General features: G+C 51.7%; 1 protein-coding gene across 2 annotated transcripts in view; it reads right to left on the minus strand.

The window, feature by feature from the left end:
• Nucleotides 1-27,383, minus strand: part of FKBP9 (FKBP prolyl isomerase 9) — a 34,641-nt gene that overhangs the window by 2,807 nt on the left and 4,451 nt on the right. For both annotated transcript variants that reach the window (XM_066354006.1, XM_066354007.1), the window contains exons 2-9: nt 21,948-22,093; nt 21,333-21,522; nt 20,530-20,675; nt 18,142-18,331; nt 11,309-11,454; nt 7,239-7,425; nt 2,989-3,134; nt 1,431-1,594 (exon numbers count right to left, since the gene is read on the minus strand). In XM_066354006.1, the coding sequence (XP_066210103.1) occupies nt 1,431-1,594; nt 2,989-3,134; nt 7,239-7,425; nt 11,309-11,454; nt 18,142-18,331; nt 20,530-20,675; nt 21,333-21,522; nt 21,948-22,093 (1,315 nt within the window). The remainder of the gene's footprint in view (nt 1-1,430; nt 1,595-2,988; nt 3,135-7,238; nt 7,426-11,308; nt 11,455-18,141; nt 18,332-20,529; nt 20,676-21,332; nt 21,523-21,947; nt 22,094-27,383) is intronic.

Consider the following 27,383-nt stretch of genomic DNA (forward strand, 5'->3'; position numbering starts at 1 on the left):
CCAGCTAGAGCACACAGGAGAAGCGCCCATCTGCTTCTCCACCCCTACCCCTCTCCTTCCTCTCTGTCTCTCTCTTCCTCTCCTGCAGCCAAGGCTCCATTGGAGCAAAGATGGCCCAGGCGCTGGGGATGGCTCCTTGGCCTCTGCCCCAGGCGCTAGAGTGGCTCTGGTTGCGACAGAGCGACGCCCCGGAGAGGCAGAGCACCGCCTCCTGGTGGGCAGAGCGTCGCCCCCTGGTGGGCGTGCCGGGTGGATCCCGGTCAGGCGCATGCGGGAGTCTGTCTGACTGGCTCTCCCCGTTTCCAGCTTCGGAAAAATACAAAAAAAAAAAAAAGTGCAAGTGGGTGAGGGGTCGAGGACCAACGCTGTGGTCAGGGTTAGACCCCAGGGGAAAAGGGAGACTTAGCCAAAGGCTTGAAGGAAGTGAGGGAAGGAGCCAGTTATCTCAGGCAAGAGTCCCCTGGGCAGACCGGAGAGCTGGTGCAAAGGCCCAGGGGCTGCATGCCAGTGTGGGTACAGAACAGACCAGCAAGAGGGGAACAGTGGGAGAGGAGGTCACAGTGAGCAGGGTGTGGAAGGCCTGGCAGAGCCTTTACAAGCCACTGTAAGGACTTCAGGGATAGGGGGACCTCTTCAGAGCTCTGCGTCACAGCAGGCCTTAATCCGAGTCATGGGTAAGGCTGAAGGAGCTCTGGGAAAGCGAGGTATTCCGGAAGCTGGGGAAAGAAGGTGCCGTGCAAAGGAGTCCGCTGTGTTGACATAAGAGCGTGAGGACAGACCACGGGACTCAGCAATATGAAAGGCACCCCTTGGCAGGAGGAGGGGCAGTGCTCATGCGAGCCCTCCAGCAGCCGGGGAAATGCTGACGGTGTGAGGGAAAGGGGGAAGGCTGGGGCGATGTCCTTGAATGAGCAGGCGAGGACTTCACCAGGGTTGTGACAGGACAGGGGACTCCACTTCCCCACTCCAGGAAAAAGGACACAGGATCTGGGCGCTCAAACAGGGGTGTGGATCCTGGCTCAAACCCTGGGGAGCTGTGTGACCCTCGGGCAAGTCATTTACCTCCTCTGTGCACAGCTGCTTTTTCTGAAAACTGGGGACCATTCCATGGCCGTGGTGAGGGCCAGGCAAGATGACAGATGTGAAAGCACTGAGCACTGGGCAGGTGTGCAGCGAGCAGCTCACGCTGATCCACATCTGTGAGCCCTGGAATCAGTCCCTGCACCTCTCGGGGCCCGGTTTCTTCAAAGAGCTGCAACTTAGCCAGTGTGAACGTGCTAGGTACGTGAGCGTGAAGGCTGTCATTACCACAGGAGATAAGCCCAGGTGTCCTCCTGGCTCCGAGAAGGCTTCCCATTCGGAATGGGTCCCCCGGCCCAATAAGGCTCCCTGAGCTCATCTAGTCCCCACTGCCCTCAAAGGTCAGCTACCTCTTCCAGGACGACTTCTCCATCGCCATCCTTGTCGATTTCTTCAAAGAGGTTGGGTGACACCTCGCCGTTCCATATGAACATGTACCCCTCCGGCAGGCCGGCCACCAGCTCCAGCAGCTCGATGTCGAACACCAGCACGGCGCTGCCAGGCACTTCTCCATCTGCCTCGGCGACAGGGAGGGGGCGGGGTTGGCGCCAGGGAGGGGGCGGGGTTAGCGCCGACAGGGAGGGGGCGGGGTTGGCGCCGACAGGGAGGGGGCGGGGTTAGCGCCGACAGGGAGGGGGCGGGGTTGGCGCCAGGGAGGGGGCGGGGTTGGCGCCAGGGAGAGGGCGGGGTTAGCGCCGAGGGTCCGTCGCCCGGCCTCTCGACACACACCCCCCACCCTTCCTGCACGCCAGCTGCCTCCTGGAGGGCAGGCAGTTCTGGTGAAAGCCAAGTTCACCATCAGCATGTGGCTTTGCCAAACTGCAGGTGGTGACTGTGAATGAGTCATCAAATCCGTTAGAGGATGGTGACCAGCATTCTTTTGGTTTTTTTTTAAATGAACGAACAAGATAAAACAGATCAGGACGGGCCGCCCATAGAAAGGATAGGTATCATTTTATGAAGCGTGAGTTTCAACCTTTTATATAAAACTAAATGTACACGTATATGTGTATAAATTGTGTATGTACTTCTTACTGTGTGTCTCGGTGAGAAAAGTTTGAAAGCCACCAGGAGAGACTACATAATGGGAGAACTTTTGAATAAATCTAATGGCGGAACTGTAAGAATAATAAAGTATGCCTTAGAAATCATGACCTAAGGCATGACTGTGAACTCAAATTCACGAGCAGTACTGTGTCTACAGTAGGGGCCCCAAAGAAGCATGTGAATGTAGATGCATATATAATATGTACTGTTTAAAGTTACTATCACAGAGTATGATATAGTTACTTAATATATAATCACGGGAAACAGTTTCCTGTCCCAGGAAACAGTTCCAGGAGGAAGCACCGGCCTGCCTGCAAGAAATTGCCTGGGTTCAAAATGGAGGGAGCAGGGTTGGGGGACCGGGTAAAAAAGGTGAATGGAAGAGCAGTGCAGATAGGTAGTCACAGCGCGGGCGGTCGTGGGGACGCGGCGTGCAGCACGGGGAACGTCATCATCTATAATGCAGGGGTGGGCCAGCGTAGGTTGACCGGTGTGAGTACACAGAACAGTTTACTTTTTTATTATTATTTAGTTAATTATTGTATTATTTTCCATTCGGACGTCAATGTCAATCTACGCTGGCCCACCCCTGGATTGCGATTACTACGTACGGTGCCAGGCGGGCACTGGAAATATCAGGGGGAACTTTGTAAAGGATAGGACTGTCTAACCACTGGGCCGTAAACCTGAAACTAACACGAAATAATAACAAAAGCAAATTCTAATGGAAACATAAATATAAAATGCAAAAAAAAAAAAAAAATGGAAGCAGCACAGTGTGAGTCTAAATATGGTACCCCAAAAAGCACAGAATTTGGAATGGTGACCATGCCCCAAACACCCTCTAATACTGGCACTCACCCACACCAGCCTCCCCGTAGCCCAGGTGGGGTGGAATGACCACTGTCCGCTTCTCTCCGACGCACATCTCTCGGAGACCCATGTCCATCCCCAACACGACTTGTCCGGATCCCAAGACGATATTGTACGTTTTGCCTAAATTCCACCTGAAAACGAAACAGAAAAGGCCCCGGTGAGGTCATCGACCCACTGGTACCTGCGAGCGTTCTCAGGTGGAGAACACATCGCTGCTCCGGCCCCTCCCGTCACTGCCTCGGATACAGAAGTCCCGTCTCCTCGTGGGAAACAGACACACCCACGCCGATGGGCACTGTGAATAAACAAACAAGCTGTGATCTTCAAAAAAACGTCAAGATGAAAACCAGAGGAAGACTGAGAGCCTATTCCCTGGCAGAATATATTGGAATGGGGTCCTTCGGCTATTAAAGACCTTATGGGAACAATTAGCAAAACTTAAGTGGGGTTTGAAAGTTAAAAGGTAGTGATGTATCACCCTGGCCGGTTGGCTCAGTGGTAGAGTGTCGGCCTGGCATGCAGAAGTCCTGGGTTCGATTCCTGGCCAGGGCACACAGGAGAAGCGCCCATTTGCTTCTCCACCCCTCCCCCTCTCCTTCCTCTCTGTCTCTCTCTTCCCCTCCCGCAGCCGAGGCTCCATTGGAGCAAAGATGGCCCGGGCACTGGGGATGGCTCCTTGGCCTCTGCCCCAGGCGATAGAGTGGCTCTGGTCGCAACAGAGCGACACCCCGGAGGGGCAGAGCATCGCCCCCTGTTGGGCGTGCCGGGTAGATCCCGGTCGGGCGCATGCGGGAGTCTGTCTGACTGTCTCTCCCCGTTTCCAGCTTCAGAAAAATACAAAAACAAACAAACATACAAACAAACAAAAAAAGGTAGTGATGTATCAATGCTCACTTCCTGATTTTAATGTATGTACTGAGTTATGCAGGAGACGGTCCGTGGTTTTAGGGAAAGCCCATTAAAGTGTTCAGGGGGAAAAGTTCTTTGTACTCTCTTACAAATTTTTATTTTCAGCCAATGTCCTAGTCAGAAATCTCCATGGGAATTTAAAAAAATAGATAATGTAGCCCTGGCCGGATGGCTCAGTTGGTTAAAGCGTCATCCAGATGCACAAAGGTTGCGGGTTTGATCCCTGGTCAGGGCACATTCAGGAAGAGGTTACTGTTCCTGTCTCACTCTCTCCCTCCCTTCCTCTCTCTCTAAAGTCTCGAAATCCTGTAACTTCCTAAGAGCAAACAGTGGGAACGTTCTTCACTGCCAAAGGGAAGAGCCTCCCCACTCTCACAGAGGCCCCTCGGTGCCCGGAAGGGTCAGCCCCTTTGGGTCACATCCCCCACGCAGGCTTCCAGCCTCCCACTGTCACAGAGGCCCTTTGGTGCCCGGAAGGGTCAGCCCCTTTGGGTCACACCCCCCACTCAGGCTTCCAGCCTCCCCACTGTCACAGAGGCCCCTTTGGGTCACATCCCCCACTCAGGCTTCCAGCCTCCCCACTGTCACAGAGGCCCCTCGGTGCACGGAAGGGTCAGCCCCTTTGGGTCACTTCCCCCACTCAGGCTTCCAGCCTCCCCACTGTCACAGAGGCCCCTCGGTGCACGGAAGGGTCAGCCCCTTTGGGTCACATCCCCCACTCAGGCTTCCAGCCTCCCCACTGTCACAGAGGCCCCTCGGTGCACGGAAGGGTCAGCCCCTGTGGGTCACACCCCCCACTCAGGCTTCCAGCCTCCCCACTGTCACAGAGGCCCCTTGGTGCCCGGAAGGGTCAGCCCCTGTGGGTCACACCCCCCACTCAGGCTTCCAGCCTCCCCCGGGCACAGGGCTGTGGTTCTCTCCCTCCTCAGCCTGGACCCCAGGGCCCAGCTGGTTCTCTGGGGCCAGGAAACCAAAGCAGGGTGTGCATCTGCCTACCTGGCAGGGAGCAGAAAGCAGAAAGCAAGCCCAAGGCCTGGGCGGAGCTGCACACACACAATCCCGCCTTTGTCGGCAGCACAGAGGAGCCTTATCCGGCTTTCCTCCAGGGACCCTCGCAGCCTCCAGGGACGACAGGGTTTCCGGGCCTGACAGAGCCGTCAGCAACTCACTGAGTTATCAGATAGCGAATCTTCCTTCTTCCTCTCCCAGGCCAGTTTCAACACACATTAAGAAAACCCTCCAAGCAAGCAATCTGTTTTCATGTGTCATCATCTGAAAAGCCCACTCATTCTCTTCCCTCGGGTCATCCTTTCAGCTCGGCCTGTATTTTCCACCAGCGTTTCTCCGGGACATTCTCCTCATTCCTCCTGTGCTTACAAAGCTTCCTGCCCCCTGCCTGCGGCCGCCCTCCCGGGCTCCCCACCGGCATTCCCCTGTCCTGTCCACAGCCCACTGCCTCTTCGGTTTATAGAGTCCTCACGGGGCAGGGGGCACGGGCGGCCCAGGCCCCAGTTTCCGAGGGGCTCCTCTTCCTCACACAGGTGGGCAGACACCGGCCAGCCTTCCCACTATCCCCTTATCCTGAAGCCTACACCCAGGAGAGCCCACCAAGGACACCGCCCTTCTTGGTAGATGCCCGTATCACACAGGTGACCCCTCATGGTACAGAATGGAGTCTCTGACAAGAGGAAGGAGCGGCCGGTGCCTCCCAGATGCTCTGGAAGAAGGTTGTGAACCCACAGACACACACGAGAAGCACATGCTAACCCCACGGGAACTGAATTCCTCCGCTCATTTTCCACCCCTAGGACCCGTTCCACGGCCTTAGGAGCACGAGACAAAAACATGAACACTAGCAAGAGCGCGGCAGCGACAGCACGCCACTGACCTTGTGGACTGTTCTAACCTTGTGGACCGTGTTCCCAGGCACGAGATCACTTCCTCCCAAAACAACCACAAGCCACGCTCCCCCCCACACACACACACACCCACTGCCCTCGCGGGCTTGTAGCCTCAGTGCAGGGAGGTCTGCTTTAAGTCAGGTCCATGCCAATCAGTCCTCGCCCCCGGAAGCTAGTACCTATTTCATTAATTCTGTAATGCGCATCTGTTCACATTTTTACTTTCTCAGCAAGATTCATCAAATGATGCCTCTAGTAATCGACACATTTTGGACGTGATAAAATGCACTCAATGCTAATGTACGCAGGACCTCATAGCAGCTGAGAGACTCGTCTGGACAGTATGTCTCTGGGGCTCTCTCTCCAGGCCTGGCTGTCCCCAGCCACACTCCGTCACCTGAAGCTGGAAGGCAGAGGAACTTGTGGGGGGCAGACTCCCCATCTAGAGTAAGTGCAGCACCTACGACTCCTACGAAGCCCAAGGCCAAACGGGAATCTCAGCTGGTACAGAAATGGATGTACTTACACAGAGATACAAAGAAGGGCTGCAGATGTCCCTTTGCCAAAGAACAGAATGCTGCACCAACTCCCAGATACGTCTGAAGATTCAGCCTCACCACAAGCAAAGCCCCTCTAAGCCTCCCTGATACTGGTTTATACTGTTGGTCCCTTTAATATGTCTTCAGAGTCACCTCCATCAATTGACATTTACAAAAGGCTCCCTCCTGCCCTGCCGTACGGTGCTCTGGGCAAGGTGTAAGGAATGGAAATAAGAAGGAACACCTTGGGCGACCCTAAGGTATTCAGACCAGCAGCCAAGATAGAAATGAAAATAAAAGGCAGCTGCCCTGGCCGGTTGGCTCAGTGGTAGAGCGTTGGCCTGGCGTGCAGAAGTCCCGGGTTCGATTCCCAGCTAGAGCACACAGGAGAAGCGCCCATCTGCTTCTCCACCCCTCCCCCTCTCCTTCCTCTCTGTCTCTCTCTTCCCCTCCCGCAGCCAAGGCTCCATTGGAGCAAAGATGGCCTGGGCGCTGGGGATGGCTCCTTGGCCTCTGCCCCAGGCGCTAGAGTGGCTCTGGTCGCGACAGAGCATCGCCCCCTGGTGGGCAGAGCGTCACCCCCTGGTGGGCGTGCCGGGTGGATCCCGGTCAGGCGCATGCGGGAGTCTGTTTGACTGTCTCTCCCCGTTTCTAGCTTCAGAAAAATACAAAAAAAAAAAAAAAAGGAAAATAAAAGGCAGCTAACGCATAAAACATTATGAGCAGTGAGTGACACAGGTCTGAGCCATGCGGCAAGGGGGCCGGGGGGGACCACGGAGAGGAAAGTTCTCAACCGGTATCTTATGAAAAGAAGAGTCCTGCCTGGGAATGCAGGACTGTTCTCGGGTAGGCTCCCCCCACCCCCGCCATTCCCGGCGGCCCTTACGTGGAATCCAGCAGGGTCCCGTCCAGAAGCGAGGCGTTGTAGTGATACTTGAGGTAATCCCCCTTCTTACTCAGCACCGAGCAGTCGGGGGGCTTGTAGTGGGAGGTGATGCTGATGGAGTCTGCCGGGTTGTGGAAGTCGATCACATGGATGTCAAACACCAGCACGGCCGAGCCGGGGATGTTCCCTGAGGGACAGACACGGGGAATGAACGAGGACACTCTCCAAGCAGCAGGACACGTGCCGCCCCGTGTGTCCTCACAGGCGTCCCGTCGGGAAGGAGCCCAGGGACTCGGGTGTGAGATCCTAGAGATTACCGGAAGAATAAAGCTGGAAGGTCCATTCCAAGTAAACTAACCCTCGCTTTATCGATGGGGAAACTGAGGCACGAATTTCCGCCAGGTCACACGGCCAGTTAGGAGCACAGTTTGGGACTACAATTCAAGGTGATGAGCGAGCAACTGCCCCACGGAATCGCCGAGGAGCCTGAAAAATTTATGCTGAGTTCACCCAGAGGAGGACCCCGAAGCTCAGACGTGGTGAGGCTCACCCGTCGAGTAAAAGTCACTGCCCAGGAGGAAGAAAACCAACCGAACGTTCTCGGGGAAGAACCCCCAGCCGCGACGGCCCACGTGCACCCCTTAGGACGCAGTGCACCCAACATTCCCGAAGGGCCTCGACAACACCGCCTGTCTGCTTCTTAATCACACAATCATTAATACAGCGTTCTCTTCTGCCTGCTCCACTTGTGAAAACACGACCCCTGAACAATGCTTCCATTTACAAAAGCATCTTTCACATACATTCTCTCGTTCAATCTGCCACCACGGGGCGGGGGAAACGGCTACAACCAAAGGCAGCAGTGCACAGAATGGAGCCAGTGAACCCCATGGAGAGCCCACCCTTGCATTCATTCCACACACCTTTACTGAACGTTCCCTATGTTTCTGGCCCTGTGGTAGGCGGCAAGGAAACCACCAACGTCCTCTGGGTCCTGACACCCGTCTGAGGTCAGTCCTATCACACCCCACCAAGAAGGCATGGGTGCCAATAAAGAGAACAGAGGTGAGCCCGGAACAGAGGCACCTGGGTGTTACACGACCGGGCGCCCCTCCCCACGGCAGCATATGACTCAGGATGAGGCAGCCTCACGCCCAGAACATGTATGAGCCTTCGGACACTTCCCAGAACCTCATATAATTCTCTGCAGAGCTCTGTCTCATAGTTGATAGAAAGCCAAAAGGAGAAAAATCATTTAAGCAAGTGTTTCCCATCAATATGTTCCTCTTAGAGAAAAGGAGGGATTAGTCCTGAGGGCATCATTACACAACATCAATACTCAGGGAGCAGTCTGCTATTTCTGCACGGGTTTGGCTAGAAGCCGGCGTTTACACGACACAAAACAACAAAGCATCAGGGCACCAGACAAACAGGGCAGGAAGCAAGGCCTGCTGAGTGAGTCTGAATCTGTCATCTACCGGGGCTTTATAAATCATCAGAAATTTAAGACGGAGGAAAAAAAGATATGTTTCTCCACAGCACAAGCAACCTGATGTTTTCTTAGATACTCTGGACAAACCCTCCTGGGAAAATTCCAAAGATCCCTATGACATATCAGTAGTCATCAGCCTAGCAGGCCAGCCAGAATCCCATCAGCAAAAAAGAAAACAAATTCCTAAGCCAGCTGGCAAAAAAAAAAAAAAGGAATATAAGAAAAAAACAGCCTGACCAGGTGGTGGCGCAGTAGATAGAGCATCGGACTGGGATGCAGAGGACCCAGGTTCGAGACCCCAAGGTCGCCAGCTTGAGTGCAGGCTCATCTGGTTTGAGCAAAGCTCACCAGCTTGGACCCAAGGTCGCTGGCTTGAGCAAGGGGTTACTCAGTCTGCTGTAGCCCCATGGTCAAGGCACATATGAGAAAGCAATCAATGAACAACTAAAGTGCCACAACGAAAAACTGCAGATTGATGCTTCTCATCTCTCTGCATTCCTGTCTGTCTATCCCTCTCTGACTCTCGCTCTGTCTCTGTAAAAAAAAAAAAAGGAAATAAGGCATGGAATACTATGCAACCATTAAAAATTCCTGTTGGCATTGAGAGTAGTCCACAACAACTTTGGTGGAGAGAAAAATTACAAAGTTATGTGCACAGGTCCCATTTTTGTCAGTATTCACATAGGTGGACGTGTGTCTCCTGTTATCTACAGATCACATATGCTCACAAGCATAGAAGAACATTCACCCCGTGGTCATATTAGTTCCCTATTGCTGTTTAGTTCCCTAAACCTGGGGGCATTACACAATGCTCACTTATTCTCATAACTCTGGGGGTTTGAAGTCTGATTTCAAGGTGTTGACTGGGCGTTCCTCATGGAGGCTTCAGGGGAGACGCTGTGTCCTTGCCTTCTCCAGCTTCTCGGGGCCACCCTCATTCCTTGGCCCGCGGCCCCCTCCCTCGTCTAAGTCAGCAGCTTAGCGTTTCCTCCTCTCTCTGAGCTCCTGCTTCCCTCTGACAAAGACTTCTTTTTTTGTTTGTTTTTTCGGGGTTTTTTTTTGTATTTTTCCAAAGTTAGAAGTGGGGAAGCAGTCAGAGAGATACCCGCATGTGCCCGACCGGGATCCACCCAGCATGCACACCAGGAGGCGATGCTCTGCCCTTCTGGGGCATTGCTCCACTGCAACCGGAGCCATTCTAGCGCCTGAGGTGGAGACCATGGAGCCATCCTCAGCGCCCAGGCCAACTTTGCTCCAGTGGAGCCTTGGCTGAGGGAGGGAAAGAGAGAGTTAGAGAGAAAGAAGAGAGGGAAGGGTAGAAAAGCAGATGGGCACTTCTCCTGTGTGCCCTGACTGGGAATCGAACCCAGGACTTCCACACACCGGGCTGACGCTCTACTGCTGAGCCGACCGGCCAGGGCCAAAGACTTCTTTCTTTTTGAAGACAAAGACTCTTGTAAGTACTTCAAGGCTACCTGGATGATCCAGGATAATCTTCCATTTCAAGATCTTTACCTTAATTACATCTGCCAAGTCCCCTTTGCCATGGAAGGTAACATACTCTCAAAATCTGGGGACCGAGGCCCTGGCTGGTTTGCTTAGTGGTAGAGCGTTGGCCTGGCGTGTAGGAGTCTCGGGTTCGATTCCTGGCCAGGGCACACAGGAGAAGCACCCATCTGCTTCTCCACCCCTCCCCCTCTCCTTCCTCTCTGTCTCTCTCTTCCCCTCCCGCAGCCAAGGCTCCATTGGAGCAAAGTTGGTCCGGGCACTGAGGATGGCTCCATGGCCTCTGCCTCAGGCGCTAGAATGGCTCTGGTTGCAACAGAGCAATGCCCCAGATGGGCAGAGCATTGCCCCCTGGCGGGCATGCCGGGTGGATCCCGGTCAGGCGCATGCGGGAGTCTGTCTGACTGCCTCCCTAGTCTGTCTGAAGTTTCCAATTTCAGAAAAAAAAAAATCTGGGGACCGAACATGGACATCTTTTGGGGTTGCTCTTTCGCTTACCACATTACAATGCTTGTTCCTGGGGGGGGGGGTGGAATGATGGGAGAGTTCTGTGTTTTTATCTCTATTTTCTTTTTCTAAAGTCAACATATATTATCTGTGTAAGAGGCGTCTGTGCTTAGGGTGACAGAAACTGTTCTAAAACTATATTTGGGGGTCGTACAACTCCCTACATTTACTGAAAGTCATTGAGTTGTATACTTAAAGTGGGTGAATTTTTAGAGTGTATAAATTATTCCTCCAATAAAGCTGTTAAAAAGCAAAAGGTGGGTTTGGCAATCTTTCAAATGGCTCGACAGCAACAAAGCCCGTCACGTGTAGAGGCGCTCACGATACAGTTCTTCCAACTGTGGTGTAGGTTGAAGACTTTTCAAAGGGAAAAGGAAAATGGGCAGGGAGGACAAGGGGAAACAACAGAGAGAGCATCTCTAGACACTAAAGCGATTCGGGCACTCGGGCCTTCAGCTGGGCTTGACTTTCAACATTTTGGTCAAGAAGCCCTGGTTGCTTGGAACTAGCCTGCAGCAGCCAGCCGGCATCACCTCGTTAGACCCGGAGAAGACAGCACACTCACCTCTCCCTTCCTCCCCGTACCCCAGGTGAGGGGGGACCACGATCCTCCGCTTCTCCCCGATGCAAACTCCGAGGAGACCTTCATCTATCCCAGCAATCACGTAGCCCTGCCCAATGTACGTGTCAAAGGTGCGGTTCCGTGAGTAGCTAGAAAAGAAGAAAAGAAAGGGGTTCCTCACAAGGGACAGACACCACAGGGGCTGTGACATTAGCACCGTAAGGCAACAGGACACAGAGGCCACCAGCCCCCAGAACAGAGTGAACCTGGGAATCTGACAACACAACCAGAAAACAGGCTCCTCTGTCCGCACACAGCGCAGAGGTGGCCATCGACAGAGGCACCCCCAGAAATAAGCCCTCCAACCTGCCGATCAAGTTATGAAAGGGACACAGTGACCAGGAGCAGCCACAGAAATGTAGCGAATGTAATTTGGACTGTACACTTGGCAACCATTTCAAGTTAATGAAGAAAGCATCAAGGGGACCCTTTATCTGAAACCAAGACTGTTTCCAAGGACAATGTCTCCAGCAGCTAAAGATGAGAACATCTGTAAATGCGGGACAAGAATATTCAAATTGCCAGAAAAGTAGCGTGTGTACTGAGAGCAGCTGAGCTCTGCAGGCTCCACCACAGCCTGGGCGAGTTCTCCTTGCTGTAATCCCCGCTCGCCACGCTACCTTCTGGTGAGGACTTGGGTTTCCCAAGTGCCACTGGCTGGCGGCCCACGCATTCCGCTCGGTGGTGAGGTCCAGCCCCGGTGTGAGCTGCCAGCTAAGTTCAAGTATTACGAGTTTGGTGAGAACAAGAGTCGATTCCCCAAAGCCCGACGATTCCAGAATAAAATAGTAAAACTTCCTCTGCCACGTCTACCACCCAACTCTGAACCACAGCAGGCTGTACCCACGACCCAGCCCACCTGGCGCAGACGTGGCAGAAAGCCTGTCCTGAAAGAGACGGTCAGTCTCGCCATCACCTCATCCAACACAGCCAAAGGGGGGCGGCCTTCAAACTGGGGGAGACAGGGGAGTCTTCCTTCTCAACACCCCTCAGAAACCACAAAGCCAAGGGGCAAGAAGAAATGGTAGCCATGTGAATCCCTTCACCCCAGGGGAAGCGCATCTACCTGCACAGCCCGCCCGGGAGGAGGCTGCAGAGACGGAGACGGAGACGGAGACGGAGCCCGAGGGGCCCAGCCCTGCTGTCCTCACTGGGGCCAGGAAGGCCAGGATGGCACACAGCCGCACAGGGGGGACAGGATGGCACACAGCCGCACAGGGGGGACAGGATGGCACACAGCCGCACAGGGGGGACAGGATGGCACACAGCCGCGCGGGGGGGGGGGACAGGATGGCACACAGCCGCACAGGGGGGACAGGATGGCACACAGCCGCACGGGGGGGGGACAGGATGGCACACAGCCGCACAGGAGACAGGATGGCACACAGCCGCACGGGGGACAGGACGGCACACAGCCGCACAGGGGACAGGACGGCACACAGCCGCACAGGGGGGGACAGGACGGCACACAGCCGCACAGGGGACAGGATGGCACACAGCCGCACAGGGGGGGACAGGATGGCACACAGCCGCACGGGGGACAGGATGGCACACAGCCGCACGGAAGACAGGACGGCACACAGCCGCACAGGGGACAGGACGGCACACAGCCGCACAGGGGGGGACAGGACGGCACACAGCCGCACAGGGGACAGGACGGCACACAGCCGCACAGGGGACAGGATGGCACACAGCCGCACAGGGGGGGACAGGATGGCACACAGCCGCACAGGGGGGACAGGACGGCACACAGCCGCACAGGGGACAGGATGGCACACAGCCGCACAAGGGGGGACAGGACGGCACACAGCCGCACAGGGGACAGGATGGCACACAGCCGCACAGGGGGGACAGGACGGCACAGGGGGCGACAGGATGGCACACAGCCACACGGAGGGACAGGATGGCACACAGCCGCACAGGGGGACAGGATGGCACACAGCCGCACGGGGGGGGGACAGGATGGCACACAGCCGCACAGGGGCCAGGATGGCACACAGCCGCACGGGGGGGGGGACAGGATGGCACACAGCCGCACGGGGGGGGGGACAGGATGGCACACAGCCGCACGGGGGGGACAGGATGGCACACAGCCGCACAGGGGGGGACAGGATGGCACACAGCCGCACAGGAGGGGACAGGATGGCACACAGCCGCACAGGGGACAGGACGGCACACAGCCGCACGGGGGTACAGGATGGCACACAGCCGCACAGGGGGTACAGGATGGCACACAGCCGCACAGGAGGGGACAGGATGGCACACAGCCGCGCGGGGGGACAGGATGGCACACAGCCGCACAGGGGGACAGAATGGCACACAGCCGCACGGGGGGGACAGGATGGCACACAGCCGCACGGGGGGGGGGGACAGGATGGCACACAGCTGCACAGGGGGTACAGGATGGCACACAGCCGCACAGGAGGGGACAGGATGGCACACAGCCGCGCGGGGGGGACAGGATGGCACACAGCCGCACAGGGGGGACAGGATGGCACACAGCTGCACAGGGGGGTGGGCTCAGCCCTCTGCCCCGTCACCCCCCCCGGGTGTCAACCTCTGCAGCAGCTGTTGGGTCACCAGCAAAGAGCTGCGTACTGCCAGCCAGTCAGGAAAGGGGGTCACTGATGAGATGCAGTCCCTCATAAAGAAATAAGACACCTGGCGGTGGCAGAGGTGGCAGGTGCCTCAGAGCAGGGGAAGCCAGCACCTGGCAGCGTCAGCAGAGGTTGCATGGGGCTGGGGAAGATGACGGACACAGGGATACGGGATTGGCTCATGGGTCACAGGGCGGCCAAGGCCCAGAGGCTGAGAGAGCTTGGGGGGGGGGGGCTTGAAGTGTAGAAGAGTTTCAAACAACTTTAAAAGAAGACTGAAGTCAATGATGGAAAACCACCAGGCTCCCCAACGACCAAGCTGAGACTGTTATCAATGCTCCCCAAACTAATTGATGAATTTTTTTTTTTTTTTCATTTTTCTGAAGCTGGAAACAGGGAGAGACAGTCAGACAGACTCCCGCATGCACCCCACCGGGATCCACCCGGCACGCCCACCAGGGGGCGATGCTCTGCCCATCCTGGGCGTCGCCATGTTGCGACCAGAGCCACTCTAGCGCCTGGGGCAGAGGCCAAGGAGCCATCCCCAGTGCCCGGGCCATCTTTGCTCCAATGGAGCCTTGGCTGCGGGAGGGGAAGAGAGAGACAGAGAGGAAAGCGCAGCGGAGGGGTGGAGAAGCAAATGGGCGCTTCTCCTGTGTGCCCTGGCCGGGAATCGAACCCGGGTCCTCCGCACGCTAGGCTGACGCTCTACCGCTGAGCCAACCGGCCAGGGCTAATTGATGAATTTTAAAATGATTCCAATCAAAATCTGAGCGAGGCCCTGGCCGGTTGGCTCAGTGGTGGAGCATCGGCCTGGCGTGCGGGGGACCTGGGTTTGATTCCCGGCCAGGGCACACAGGAGAGGCGCCCATCTGCTTCTCCACCCCACCCCCTCTCTTTCCTCTCTGTCTCTCTCTTCCCCTCCCGCAGCCAAGGCTCCATTGGAGCAAAGATGGCCCGGGCGCTGGGGATGGCTCCTTGGCCTCTGCCCCAGGCGCTAGAGTGGCTCTGGTCGCAGCAGAGCGACGCCCCGGAGGGGCAGAGCATCGCCCCCTGGTGAGCAGAGCTTCACCCCTGGTGAGCTTGCCGGGTGGATCCCGGTCGGGCGCATGCGGGAGTCTGTCTGACTGTCTCTCCCGGTTTCCAGCTTCAGAAAAATACAAAAAAAAAAAAAAAATCTGAGCGAAATGCCAGGGGAATAAAAGTCACTCTGGGGGTGGGGTCCCACCTTAAAACTGGGGAACAGAAGTCGCTCTGAGGGGCCACCCTAAACTGCCCATTGCTAAACTGACCCTCTGCACCTGGCCTCTCATCCTTGCTCTGCTCAGGCCTAACTAACTGCTCGCTACATTACGTCTGCTACGTATTCTGCGCCTTGCTTTTATTCGCCTTGGGATTTTTCCATATTAATACGTTGAGAGAAATCATTTATTTTCCCCGTCTCCCTAGTGTTTCGTTGGGTGAATGTACATATTTATTTAACCAATTCTCCTATTGATGAATATTTGATTGTTGTTGTTTTTTCTATCACAGAAAAACCTCCAGTTTGTGTGTGTCTGTTATTACTTGTCACAGATGAGCTTGGTTCTCTGTCTTTCAGTCCCTGGAATTAGATTTTAATTGAAAGACCATTTTTCTCTTAGAGGATATAAATATTTGCTTGCCGCATTTTCCTCAGGCCCTTTTAATGGTTTTATTTTCTTATCCTGTAAAATAGTCTTTATTAGAATTTTTATTTTATAAAGTATTATGCCCTTATTGTATAAGTAAAACAATGCAAAGATATACAATAAAATGTAATGATTTCCCATCAACCCCTGCTGTCCTCATTACCAGAGTAAATATTAATAACCTCCCACAGTTTCTCTCCATGCTTATAAATGCTTTCACGTCTAAATCTTCAGTCCATCTGGAATTTGTTGTGGTATTCAGTGTGACGGTAAGGATCTAACTATTTTTTTCCAGATGGTTAGCTAGTGTTTCCTACACCCTTTATTTAATAACTGTTTTTTTCCCTCACTCATCAAAATATAATCTGACTTTTATGATGTACCACATTCTTAAATATGCTTTTGAGTCTCTGGCTAGAATTTTTACCCTTTTCCATGGTCTAACTCCTCCTGGGCCAGTGTCACACCTTTAACTATTATAGCTTTTTAATTTGTATGATAGAAAATATTCTTTTAAAAAAAACATTATTATTTTCTACTAAGTGATACATTGGCATGGTTCAAAATCCTCAAAGTCTGAGTACACAATGAAGAATTTTCCTCCTCTCCTTGTCCCTCAGTCACCCAGTCCCCCTCTTCACAGGGAAGCAGGACGTGAATGTCATCGGTCTTTCATATACAGTCAGTGATATATAGTCCCCCACTTCCCGTCCCACCAGGAACGAGAGTGTGCTATGCCCTGCACCTCCAAAGCAGTGCCTTTTTTTAAAAGATTTTATTTCATTTTAGAGAAGGAGGAAGAGAGAGAGAGAGAGAGAGAGAGAAGGAAGTGGGGAGGAGCAGGAAGCATCAACTTCCATATGTGCCTGGACCAGGCAAGCCCAGGGCTTTGAACCAGCGACCTCAGCATTCCAGGTTGATGCTTTATACACTGCGCCACCACAGGTCAGGCCCAAAGCAATACTCTTGATTATCTCTTTTTCCAAATGAATTTGAGGGTCCCCTTCTTCCCCCGACACACACCACTCGAGTACCAAGGATGCTGAACCGAGCTCCAGTGGCCAGTAACATTCCAGTGTCACTTTGACACTAACAATACTATATATCACATTCTACATGCTATGCCCCATAAAGGGAGAAAACAGGATAGCATTTGTATTTACTTACATCTGCACTAGGAAAACACCCACACGCTAGAAGAATAACAAGGAACTCAGTAATAAAAGTGGCTAACTTGTAGTCGCTACAGGAGAGGAGAACGGGAGGTAGGCAGGGACCAGTGGGACAATGTATCGGTGCATACTGGGCTTTCATTTTGAACCATGACTATTATTTTTTCAAAAACAAAAAAAATCAGAAGAAAAGATCTTAGGAGTAGGAAAAATGATTCAAATAAAATGAGACTATACAAAACTTCTTCTGTAATGTCTCTGGACAACTAAAAGAATTTGAAGTTTACTATCGCAGAGGGACAGCTAGCTTGCTGTCATAACTTGTTAGCTTGACAGGAGTGGTTTGCAAACAACACATGCCACTTGAAGAAGTAAGACACATGGAACAGCTGGTATATCCCAGCCATCTGCACACCTGCAGGCTGAGCCTTACAAATAGCACAACTTTGAATAACAACAGAGGCTCCGTAATTAGCCTTTTCCACAGCAGGAAGGAAGCTGAATGCATCCAACCAGTCTCCTGCAGTAAAAAAGCCTGTCAAGCCTGACCAGGTGGTGGCGCAGTGGATAGAGCGATAGACTGGAATGCAGAGGACCCTGGTTCAAAACCCCTAGGTTGCCAGCTTGAGCGCAGGCTAATCTGGTTTGAGCAAGGCTCACCAGCTTGGGCCCAAGGTCGCTGGCTTGAACAAAGGGTCACTCAGTCTGCTGTAGTCCCCCAGTCAAGGCACATATGAGAATTCAATCAATGAACAACTAAGGTGCCACAACGAAAAATTGATGCTTCTCATCTCTCTCCCTTCCTGTCCGTCTGTCCCTATCTGTCTCTCTCTCTGTCTCTCTCTCTGTCACAAAATAAATAAAATTAAAATATCTATGTTAAAAAAAAGACTTTCAAGTTTGCAAAGCACTTTCACCCTTATCTCTTACCATCTCTTTGAGAAAGGTGCTAATAACAGGTAAAAAACTAAAGCTTAGAGATGTCAGATGCTGTTCACTCACACAGCCAGTGCACCGTACACTGGGACTGGAACCCAGGTCTCCGGCACCAAGTTTGTTCTCTTCCCATCCTACCGCCTGGATCTCCCCTCTGGCCACTCCCCACCGTGGACCCCAGAGTTGGGATTGTACTCGGATAGCTGAGCACAGTAGAGAGGGATGGTGGGCGTCTGGAGTGAGCCTCTCCTGTTTCCCTGCATTCATCTACCGCACGCTCCAAAGAGACAGTTCTAACAGATTCTGAAGGAACTAAGTACCAGAAAATGAGACCCCGTATTGGAGATGGAAAGACTAATTCCAAGTCCACAGGGACGGAGTATTGAGATCCTGGTCCTCACCTGGAATCAAAGAAGGTGCCGTCCAGAAGCGTGCCGTTGTAATGATACCTGAGAAAGTCCCCGCTCTGACTCCGTCGCTCACAGTTCTTGGGGACTACCTTGTTCTCAACGGAAATGCCATCCTTGGGGTTGTGGAGGTCCAATAATGCAACATCAAACACCAGAGATGCCTGCCCAGGAATGTCCTTCCCTAGAGTGGAATGGAGGAAGGTGACGAAATCAGGACACAAGATTTGGGAGGCACTTTGACTGCAACTCAATGCCCTCCGTTTTAGTGTCACTCATTGCTTGAAGTTTTCAAGCCAAGGAAATAAATGCTCTTCCTCTTCGTGGGTGGTCTCCCCGGTGTCTCACACTGGGCTCGCAGGTATAATTTGAAGCCTGAGTTCCTCAGAAAAGGATATTAATGACATGAAAAACGACATTGACCATATTTTCTATGCTTGTGCTGGCAAATCAAGGCTGTAGGTGGGCACACCCACATGCTAACCCCAGGACATACCTCTGGGGGTTTCTGTTTGTGTACAAATGCAAATCACAGACGTTCAAAGGCACAGATTCCAAAGCTCAGCTCTGGTTCTGCAGAACAACACTGAGGTTTGGTCTTTGGAATCCATAGCCAATGTTTAAAAGACAGTATGCAAAATTCAATCCTCTACATACCTCCAAAACAAGATATAAATAAAGTGAGCTGAGTTAAAAGAAAAAGGAGGCAACCACAGCCTAAAATATGACCAGTCCTCAGGTCATTTCTATGTCACTTCTGGGGTACTGCCTCTCCTGGATCTTCCTAACACAAGGGTTCACTGAATATCACCCACGTGATGATCCACATGGCGAGATTATCGGGCACTAGCTCTCCTGCAAAGATCCAGCATCAACCAATAAAGATCTCTAAATCCAGTACTCTGGGGTAAAAGGAGGTTAAAGAACAAACCACTGCCTGACTAGGCGGTGGCGCAGTGGATAGAGCGTCGGACCGGGATGCAGAGGACCCAGGTTCGAGACCCTGAGGTCGCCAGCTTGAGCACGGGCTCATCTGGTTTGAGCAAGGCTCACCAGCTTGGACCCAAGGTCGCTGGCTCGAGCAAGGGGTGGGTCCCCAGCACGCCCCGACATGGTCTGCTGAAGGCCCACGGTCAAGGCACATATGAGAAAGCAATCAATGAACAATTAAAGTGTTGCAATGCGCAATGAAAAACTAATGATTGATGCTTCTCATCTCTCCGTCCCTGTCTGTCTATCCCTCTCTCTGACTCTCTCTCTGACTCTGTTAAAAAAAAAAAAAAAGAACAAACCACTGACCTCAACCCTCTTACTTGCCATTGTTGCACCAGGCAAAGGAGTAGGCCTGGGCAAGTGAACCACACGACAAGCCAAGCCTGGGCTCCAAGGTGAACTTTTAAAAAATCAGCTTAGCCTGACCAGGCAGTGGTGCAGTGGATAGAGCATCGGACTGGGATGTGGAGGACCCAAGTTTGAGACCTCAAGGTCGCCAGCTTGAGCGCGGGCTTATCTGGTTTGAGCAAGGCTCACCAGCTTGAGCCCAAGGCCACTGGCTCGAGCAAGGGGTCACTTGGTCTGCTGTAGCCCCCCGGTCAAGGCACATATGAGAAATCAATCAATGAACAACTAAGGAACCGCAACGAAGAACTGATGTTTCTCATCTCTCCCCTTCCTGTCTGTCTGTCCCTATCTGTCCCTCTCTCTGACTCTCTCTGTCTCTGCCACACACACAAAAAAAAGTCAATCAGTTTAGCCCTAGCTGGGTAGCGCCAAGGTTGTGTGTTCAAGCCCTGGTCGAGGCACATACAAGAATCAGTTAATGAATGCATAAATAAGTGGAATAGCAAAACCCATGTTTCTCTCTCTCTCTCTCTCACTTCCTCTCTCTCTAAAATCAATAAATAAAATTGTTTTAAAATCAGCTTATGCTTGTATGTAAGGATTGTTGGTACTAAGACTTAACCAGTCAGATTCAACCTTATTATTATGCAACATGACCAATAAGATGCAGTTCTATGACATGACCCATATATTCATGGTTCCAGACAGGGCATTCACGCTGGACGGCTACTGTTGTGTTGGCTGTTGTCATTTTTAAATCTGACAATCTAAGGGAAAAGAGGTCAGGCCCCTGACTCAATAGTCCGGTAGTGCATTGTGTGGCTGGCATTAAGTATATTGAGTTGAACACTTGAAACCTGTACGGTTTGGCCAACCATGTCAACCCAGTACATTTATTTTTTAATTTCATGTGGCACGCTGGTTGAAAATCGGTGCTCTCGATCCAAAGATCTGGGGAGCTTCGAGTAGCAAGTTGCATTAATCGCTGCAATAGAAATAAGGACCGATGGGAGTGAGTGGCCAGAGGGGGGCGGGACTCACCGTCCCCGTCTTCCCCATAGGCCAGGAAAGGGGGGATCGTGATGACGCGCTTCTCCCCCACGCACATTCCCAGCAGCCCCTTGTCCATTCCGGGGATCAGCCAGCCGATTCCCACGTAGGTGTCGTACGTTTTCATGCGATTGTGACTGGAAACCAACGAGAAAAGGGGAAAGAAAAGTTCCACGCCCATCAGGACGCTTCTAACTGGTCCCTCCGCAGTGGTTTTGTCACCCACGTCTCAGCGGAACAGTGAACCCACCCCCCTCCCTGGAGACAACCTTCTACGGATCTCTGTTCCCCATCACAGAGCAGACGTCCTCAAATTGATAAAAATCCACGTAACTGGGCCACAGCGCTTCACAAAAACAGCCCCGTCCTTCCACCTAACCAAACAGACGAGAACGGGAGGAAAGGGTTCCCTGTCCCCAGCCTAGCACCTCACGCCCACCCTTCTCTAGAGCTTCACATATACACTCAGCCTTCCCCTCCTCCTTCCATGGGAAAACGACAGAAATGAACCAACACTTGCATGAACTGTTTGGTAATAGGGCCCTTCACTCAATGAGATCTGAAAATACGATTAATTTAGAGAAACACTGCTCTTCGATGTTCCTGAGAAGTATTACAACTTGAGTTGGGCTGTCCGGAGCATCAAATAGAACCCCAAAGCCTGAAGTGAGGAAGCTGATGCTGGTGAAGGCTGGGAAGAGTCCGTTTTCTGGTTTCTCCACAGACACAAAAAGCGGGCGAGACAGAGGAATTCCGGGGCATCTCGCTGACAGTGGCATGAACGTGGGACTTACCTCGAATCGAAGAGCGTCCCGTCCAAGAACGTCCCGTTGTAGTGGTACCGGACAAAATCAGACACCTGGATGGTCCGAGGGCAGCTGGGGGGCTTGAAGTAAGTGTGAACCTGGACCTGATCCTCAGAATTCCAGATATCCATCAGGAGGACATCAAAGTGAAGCACTGAATTGGGGGGGATCACACCCGCTAGAAATCAAAGAGAGTTCCTGCTGAGAAGCTGCCGCCTCTCGGGCCAGATTCAACACCTCGCGGGCTGCCAAGGGCTCAAGGGCACACAGGCATCCACTTCCCATAGGAGCCAAGTGAAATTGAAAGAAAAGAGAAAAACCACGAAATTTTCCTCTCGACAAGGGTAACATCCAATACACCCGTGATAATAACAACTTCTTTCCTATCTAGAAGGAATGAGCCCAAGGCAGACGTTTTAGCTCTGTTATGTGAGTGTGTGTGTGTGTGTGTGTGTGTGTGTGTGTGTGTGTCACTGCTTCTTATTTTCCCCAATCTAAAGCTTCCAAAGATTCTCCTCCGGTGGGCCTGACTGAACAGCCTGCAAATTGCAAATGTTCTGGCTGTTTCTGCAGATGCGTTCACAAACACATGACGAAACTTACAAACGCCTTCGCTCCCGTAGGCGAGCTTTGGGGGGATCTTCACGAAACGCCTCTCGTTGACGCACATGCCGACCAGAGCTTGGTCCATCCCTGCGATCAGTTGTCCTTTTCCCACAAACACGTTGAAAGTGGAGTCTCTGTCATAGCTGATGACCCAAAAGGTAGGGAGAAAGAGAAAGAAAAGCATGAGTCATCTTTCCCTTAGTGAAACCGACCTGTGAAAAGGCACCCAGGGCCAGAGAGAGGTCACTGCAAAGCAAAAGCCCGGCGAGGAGCTACTGATACAGGAACGGTTCTTGCAGAGCTGGAGTTTGTCAATGACTGTGACTGCTGCCAGCAAATCTAGTTAGAGAGGCCCTGGCCGGTTGGCTCAGCAGTAGAGCGTCGGCCTGGCGTGCGGGGGACCTGGGTTCGATTCCCGGCCAGGGCACATAGGAGAAGCGCCCATTTGCTTCTCCACCCCCACCCCCTCCTTCCTCTCTGTCCCTCTCTTCCCTTCCCGCAGCCGAGGCTCCATTGGAGCAAGGATGGCCCGGGTACTGGGGATGGCTCCTTGGCCTCTGCCCCAGGCGCTAGAGTGGCTCTGGTCCAGGCAAAGCGACGCCCCGAGGGGCAGAGCATCGCCCCTGGTGGGCGTGCCGGGTGGATCCCGGTCGGGCGCATGCGGGAGTCTGTCTGACTGTCTCTCCCCATTTCCAGCTTCAGAAAAATAAAAAAATTAAAAAAAATCTAGTTAGAGAGCATCAGCATGACTCTTCCCCTCCCCCCCAAAAAAATATGTATTAAGTTTATCTTGCAAAACAGCTACCAATTACTGTACTTAAATACAGTTTACTCCATCTTTGTGTGATTGGTACCTAAAAGCAACACCATAGATACTAATGCCCGAGTTAAGATATGTCTCTTTTCTTTTAAGTCAGTAACTTAAAGAGGCAGCCTGGTGTAGCATAAAAGGTACCTAAACTCTCTTAACCTCAGTTTCTTCCACTGCAAAACAGCAACGATAATAGTGGCCATCCCAAGATCTGCACGACCAAACAACGCGAGAAGGGCTCTGAAAACCTAAGGGCCAGGCCAGTGTTCCTAGAACTGTCACAGGGAATAGAAAGTCCGACGTAGTCTTTTCTTTCTTTCAAATTGTAAGAGAAAGTGTATTTAGAGGTTGCAGAAGTACTAGAAGTGAGCCAGCTCTGGGCTGTGTAGGCTCAGGAACACAGGTCACCGAAGGAAAGGAAGAGCTCTTGGAGCTGAGGAGAGAGAAAGGTAAAGGTACCACGTCTGGGGTGAGGGGGAGGAAAGGGGGGAGGGGGAGGGGGAGGGGCTGGGTGCTCCCAAGAGGGAGGGCGCCTGATGAAGTCTTGACATCACTAGCACGTGTGTTTTAAAGGCCGACAGGTAATGGCATTAGATGGGAAGTTAAATAATGGAATCATAGTTATACAACCCACGCTGTCATCCTCTTCAATGTCAAATTCAACAACCAACTAGGGTTTGCCTATCAGGAAGCTGTGCTGGGTGCTTTGGTGGGGGGGATATTAAAAAAGTGCAAGGCATGGACTTTGGCTATTAAAAAAAAAAAACTGGCAGAGCCTGATCAGGCGGTGGCACAGTGGATAGAGCATTGGACTGGGATGAGGAAGGACCCAGGTTTGAGACCCTGAGGTCACCAGCTTGAGCACGGGCTCATCTGGTTTGAGCAAAGCTCACCAGCTTGGACCCAAGGTCACTGGCTCGAGCAAGGGGTTACTTGGTCTGCTGTAGCCCCATGGTCAAGGCACATATCAGAAAGCAATCAATGAACAACTAAGGTGTCAAAACGAAAAACTAATTATTGATGCTTCTCATCTCTCTCCATTCCTGTCTGTCTGGCCCTATCTATCCCTCTTTCTGACTCTCTCTGTCTCTATAAAAAAAAATAAAAAAACTGGCAGAGACACCAACAGAGTCTCAGACACTAAGCAAACGACTGCAGGCTTGGCTTATAATAAAGAAACACTGGAAAAAATTTAGAAGTTCAAGGGTATGGCACTGGTTGCATTTAAAGCAAGGACATACAATAAAGGCTGCATGGCCATTTAAAAATAACAGATTTCTGTGATGAGGATGCAATGTACAGTCTGGGGTTTATTTACAGTTAATCATTTGCACATTATATTCCATATTTGTAAGTTGCTAAGAGAGTAGATCTTAAAAATTCCCTTCACAAGAAAAAGGGTTTTGTAACTATGTATGGTGACAGATGTTGACTACACTTACAGTGGCGATCATTTTGTAATATATACAAATATCAAATCACTATGTTGTATACCCAAAACTAATATGTCATATGTCAATTAAACCTCAATTAAAATTTTGAAAAAAAAAATGGATTTCTATTCACTGGCACAGAAGGATATACTTATTAAAAGAAAAATGCATGTTACAGAGCCACAGTGTAAAATAATCCCATTTTGGATTTACTTATATAGATGCACATGAAAAAATCTATAAGGTGATACATGAAAATATTATCAATAATGATCTACAGGTAGGCAATTTCAGGTGACTTAATTTATTTTCTCTTTAATTCTTGTTATTTTTAAAGATTTTATTCATTTTTAGAAAGGAGAGAAAGAGAGAGAAAGGGGAGAGGAACAGGAGGCATCAACTCCCATATGTGCCTTGACTGGGCAAACCCAGGGTTTTGAACCGGGGACCTCAGCGTTCCAGGTCAACACTTGATCCACTGTGCCACCGCAGGTCAGGCCTTCTCTTTAATTCTTAATTTTCAAAATAATCATGTAATATTTGTGTAATAAAATATTTTTAAATTTTTACTTATTGATTTTAGAGAGAGAGAAAGAAGCATTGATCTGTTGTTCCACTTATTTATGCATTCACTGGTTGATTCTTGTAAATGACAGGGGCCCAAACCTATATATGGGAACCACGCTCTAACCAACTGCACTACCGGGCCAGGGCTAAGATATTAAGAGCTGTTGGAATTTACCTCATTAGGATGCACTGCCCTTCATTAGTAAATTACTTCTATCTTTTCATTTTCTCAAAAAAAAAAAAAAAAAAAGCAAAGCTTGGGAAACAGCACAGTCATCCTCACCACGGGCCAGGGCAGCTTCCTCAGACCCAACCCCCCCCCCCTTCCCTTTCTCCTCCCAGTTTTACGGCCCATTTTAATCGCCTTCCTTTCTCCAAGGTCAGTGAACGGAAAGCAAGATTCCAAGTTCAAGCCAACAAACCAGAGGACAAAAAAAAATATGGTCAGCTTTGGCCCTAGACGGCTTTACACCTCCAGCCTCAATCTCCGGAGGACCAACTCCCACCCCTTCGAATGCCAGCTCTTGAATTTCAGGTGGCCGGTCGCCATGCCCTGAACCACCACCAAACTGGCGGGTTCCTAATGAACCAGAACTCGAGGCTTGAACGACTCCCGGGGCACCAAACATGCGCACAAGGCAACAAGTGCACAGCCTGAAAACTACTTTATAACTACGTTTTTCATCCACAGCACCTGAATATACTTCCCCAACTTAATGAGAATTTTTAATAACAACTACTATTTAGGGAGCGTTTAGAGAGGCACAGAGGCAAACTACACCTTTCCATGGACTATATCTCATTGGCTCGTCCCTCATCCAACCCCTGAAGGTGGGTGCTCCTCCTCGGGCTCCTTGGAGGTGAAAAAAATGTCCCAGGCTCACATGGTTAGCCAAGTGGGGAAAAAAGAAGCTAGAACTCAGGATGGTTCACATCTCACCACCCTGGCACAGGGTCTCCCTAGGTGATGGATAAGAGCTGTTAGCTCGCAGAATGTATTCCTTTCTTCATTTGACGACTCCCTAAGCAAAGTGCTGAAAACAAAAAGGCGCCCTTCTAAAAGAAAATGTATGATTTACGTATGTGAGAAACCAACAATGCAAGACCAGTCTTATCTACCGCGGAAAACTCTGACCATCTGGAAAAATAAAGTTGTTCTGGGCAAAGCTGTGCCGCTCAGGACAACTGGCATACCTTCACCAGCAACGTCAAGCCCGGAGCGGGTCAGGAAAACGAAGCTCAGGAATGAGCAGTTATACAACCTGTCCCAGTATCTGGCGGACTGATACCTTTTGCAGACATCCCAGGCCGGGTCCCGCAGGAAACAGATGATACGCCTAAACTAGGCAGTTCCAGGAAAGTTCAATAAAAGGGGCTGTGTGCAAAAAGTGTGTGTGCAGGGTGCAGAGAAAAGACAGGGGCATGACGTACCTCTGGGGACTAGTAGGGGGCGCTCTAGTCACAGCTGGGTCTAAAGGATCCAAGGACAGAAAGGGTAGCTCAGGGCATCTGACAGAAGCTAAAAAATTAGGACCTTTGCTCTAGGGGACACCACCACCCATGGTGACTCTACAGACAGGGAGCCCGGGGAATAAATATCTCCACTTTCTCCCTCCGTTCTTCTGATGCCCCATTGGCTGAACCCAACCAGAAGCCAGATGACAAGGGAGTCACTGATGTAACCCCTTTGAATCATCAGAACAGGGGAAAGTGGATCTAGAAAGGCAAGTGGAGATCCTCCAGCACCCCCAACAGTCCCCTTTCCTCTCCACCAGCTTATTTTTCTCCCCTGCTTCTCTGCTGCAGACCTTTCCATTGCTGCGCCTGACACCTTCCCCTGCCCCAGGGGATGATGGGAGGTGGCTGCGGTAACCTCCAATGACACTCTTTTTTTTTTTAATTTTTTTTTTATTTTAGAGAGGAGGGGGGAGGGAGAGAGAGAGAGAGAGAGAGAGAAGGGGGAGGAACAGAGAGAGAGAGAGAGAGAAGGGGGAGGAGCAGGAAGCATCAACTCCCATATGTGCCTTGACCAGGCAAGCCAGGGTTTTGAACCGGCAACCTCAGTGTTTCCAGGTTGACGCTTATCCACTGCGCCACCACAGGTCAGGCTACACTCTTCAAGATTATCAGCCCCAAACCCACTAGGACTGGAGACATCATGTAAAGCCACCATATTCATCTCACTAAACTGTCTACACACAAGCACACATCACCTTGCAGCATATTCCTCGGGATAAATGCCTACCCCGGGGCTGTATTCTTTTTTTTTTTTTTTTGTATTTTTCTAAAGTTGGAAACGGGGAGGCAGTCAGACAGACTCCCGCATGCGCCCAACCAGGATCCACCCGGCATGCCCACCAGGGGCGATGCTCTGCCCATCTGGGGCGTCGCTCTGCCGCAATCAGAGCCATTCTAGCACCCGAGGCAGAGACCACAGAGCCATCCTCAGTGCCCGGGCCAACTTTGCTCCAATGGAGCCTTGGCTGCAGGAGGGGAAGAGAGAGACAGAGAGGAAGGAGAGGGGGAGGGGTGGAGAAGCAGATGGGCACCTCTCCTGTGTGCCCTGGCCAGGAATCGAACCCGGGACACCTGCATGCCAGGCCGACGCTCTACCACTAAGCC

The sequence above is a fragment of the Saccopteryx leptura genome, chromosome 12 (assembly GCF_036850995.1).
Source record: "Saccopteryx leptura isolate mSacLep1 chromosome 12, mSacLep1_pri_phased_curated, whole genome shotgun sequence".
Classification (NCBI taxonomy): domain Eukaryota; kingdom Metazoa; phylum Chordata; class Mammalia; order Chiroptera; family Emballonuridae; genus Saccopteryx; species Saccopteryx leptura.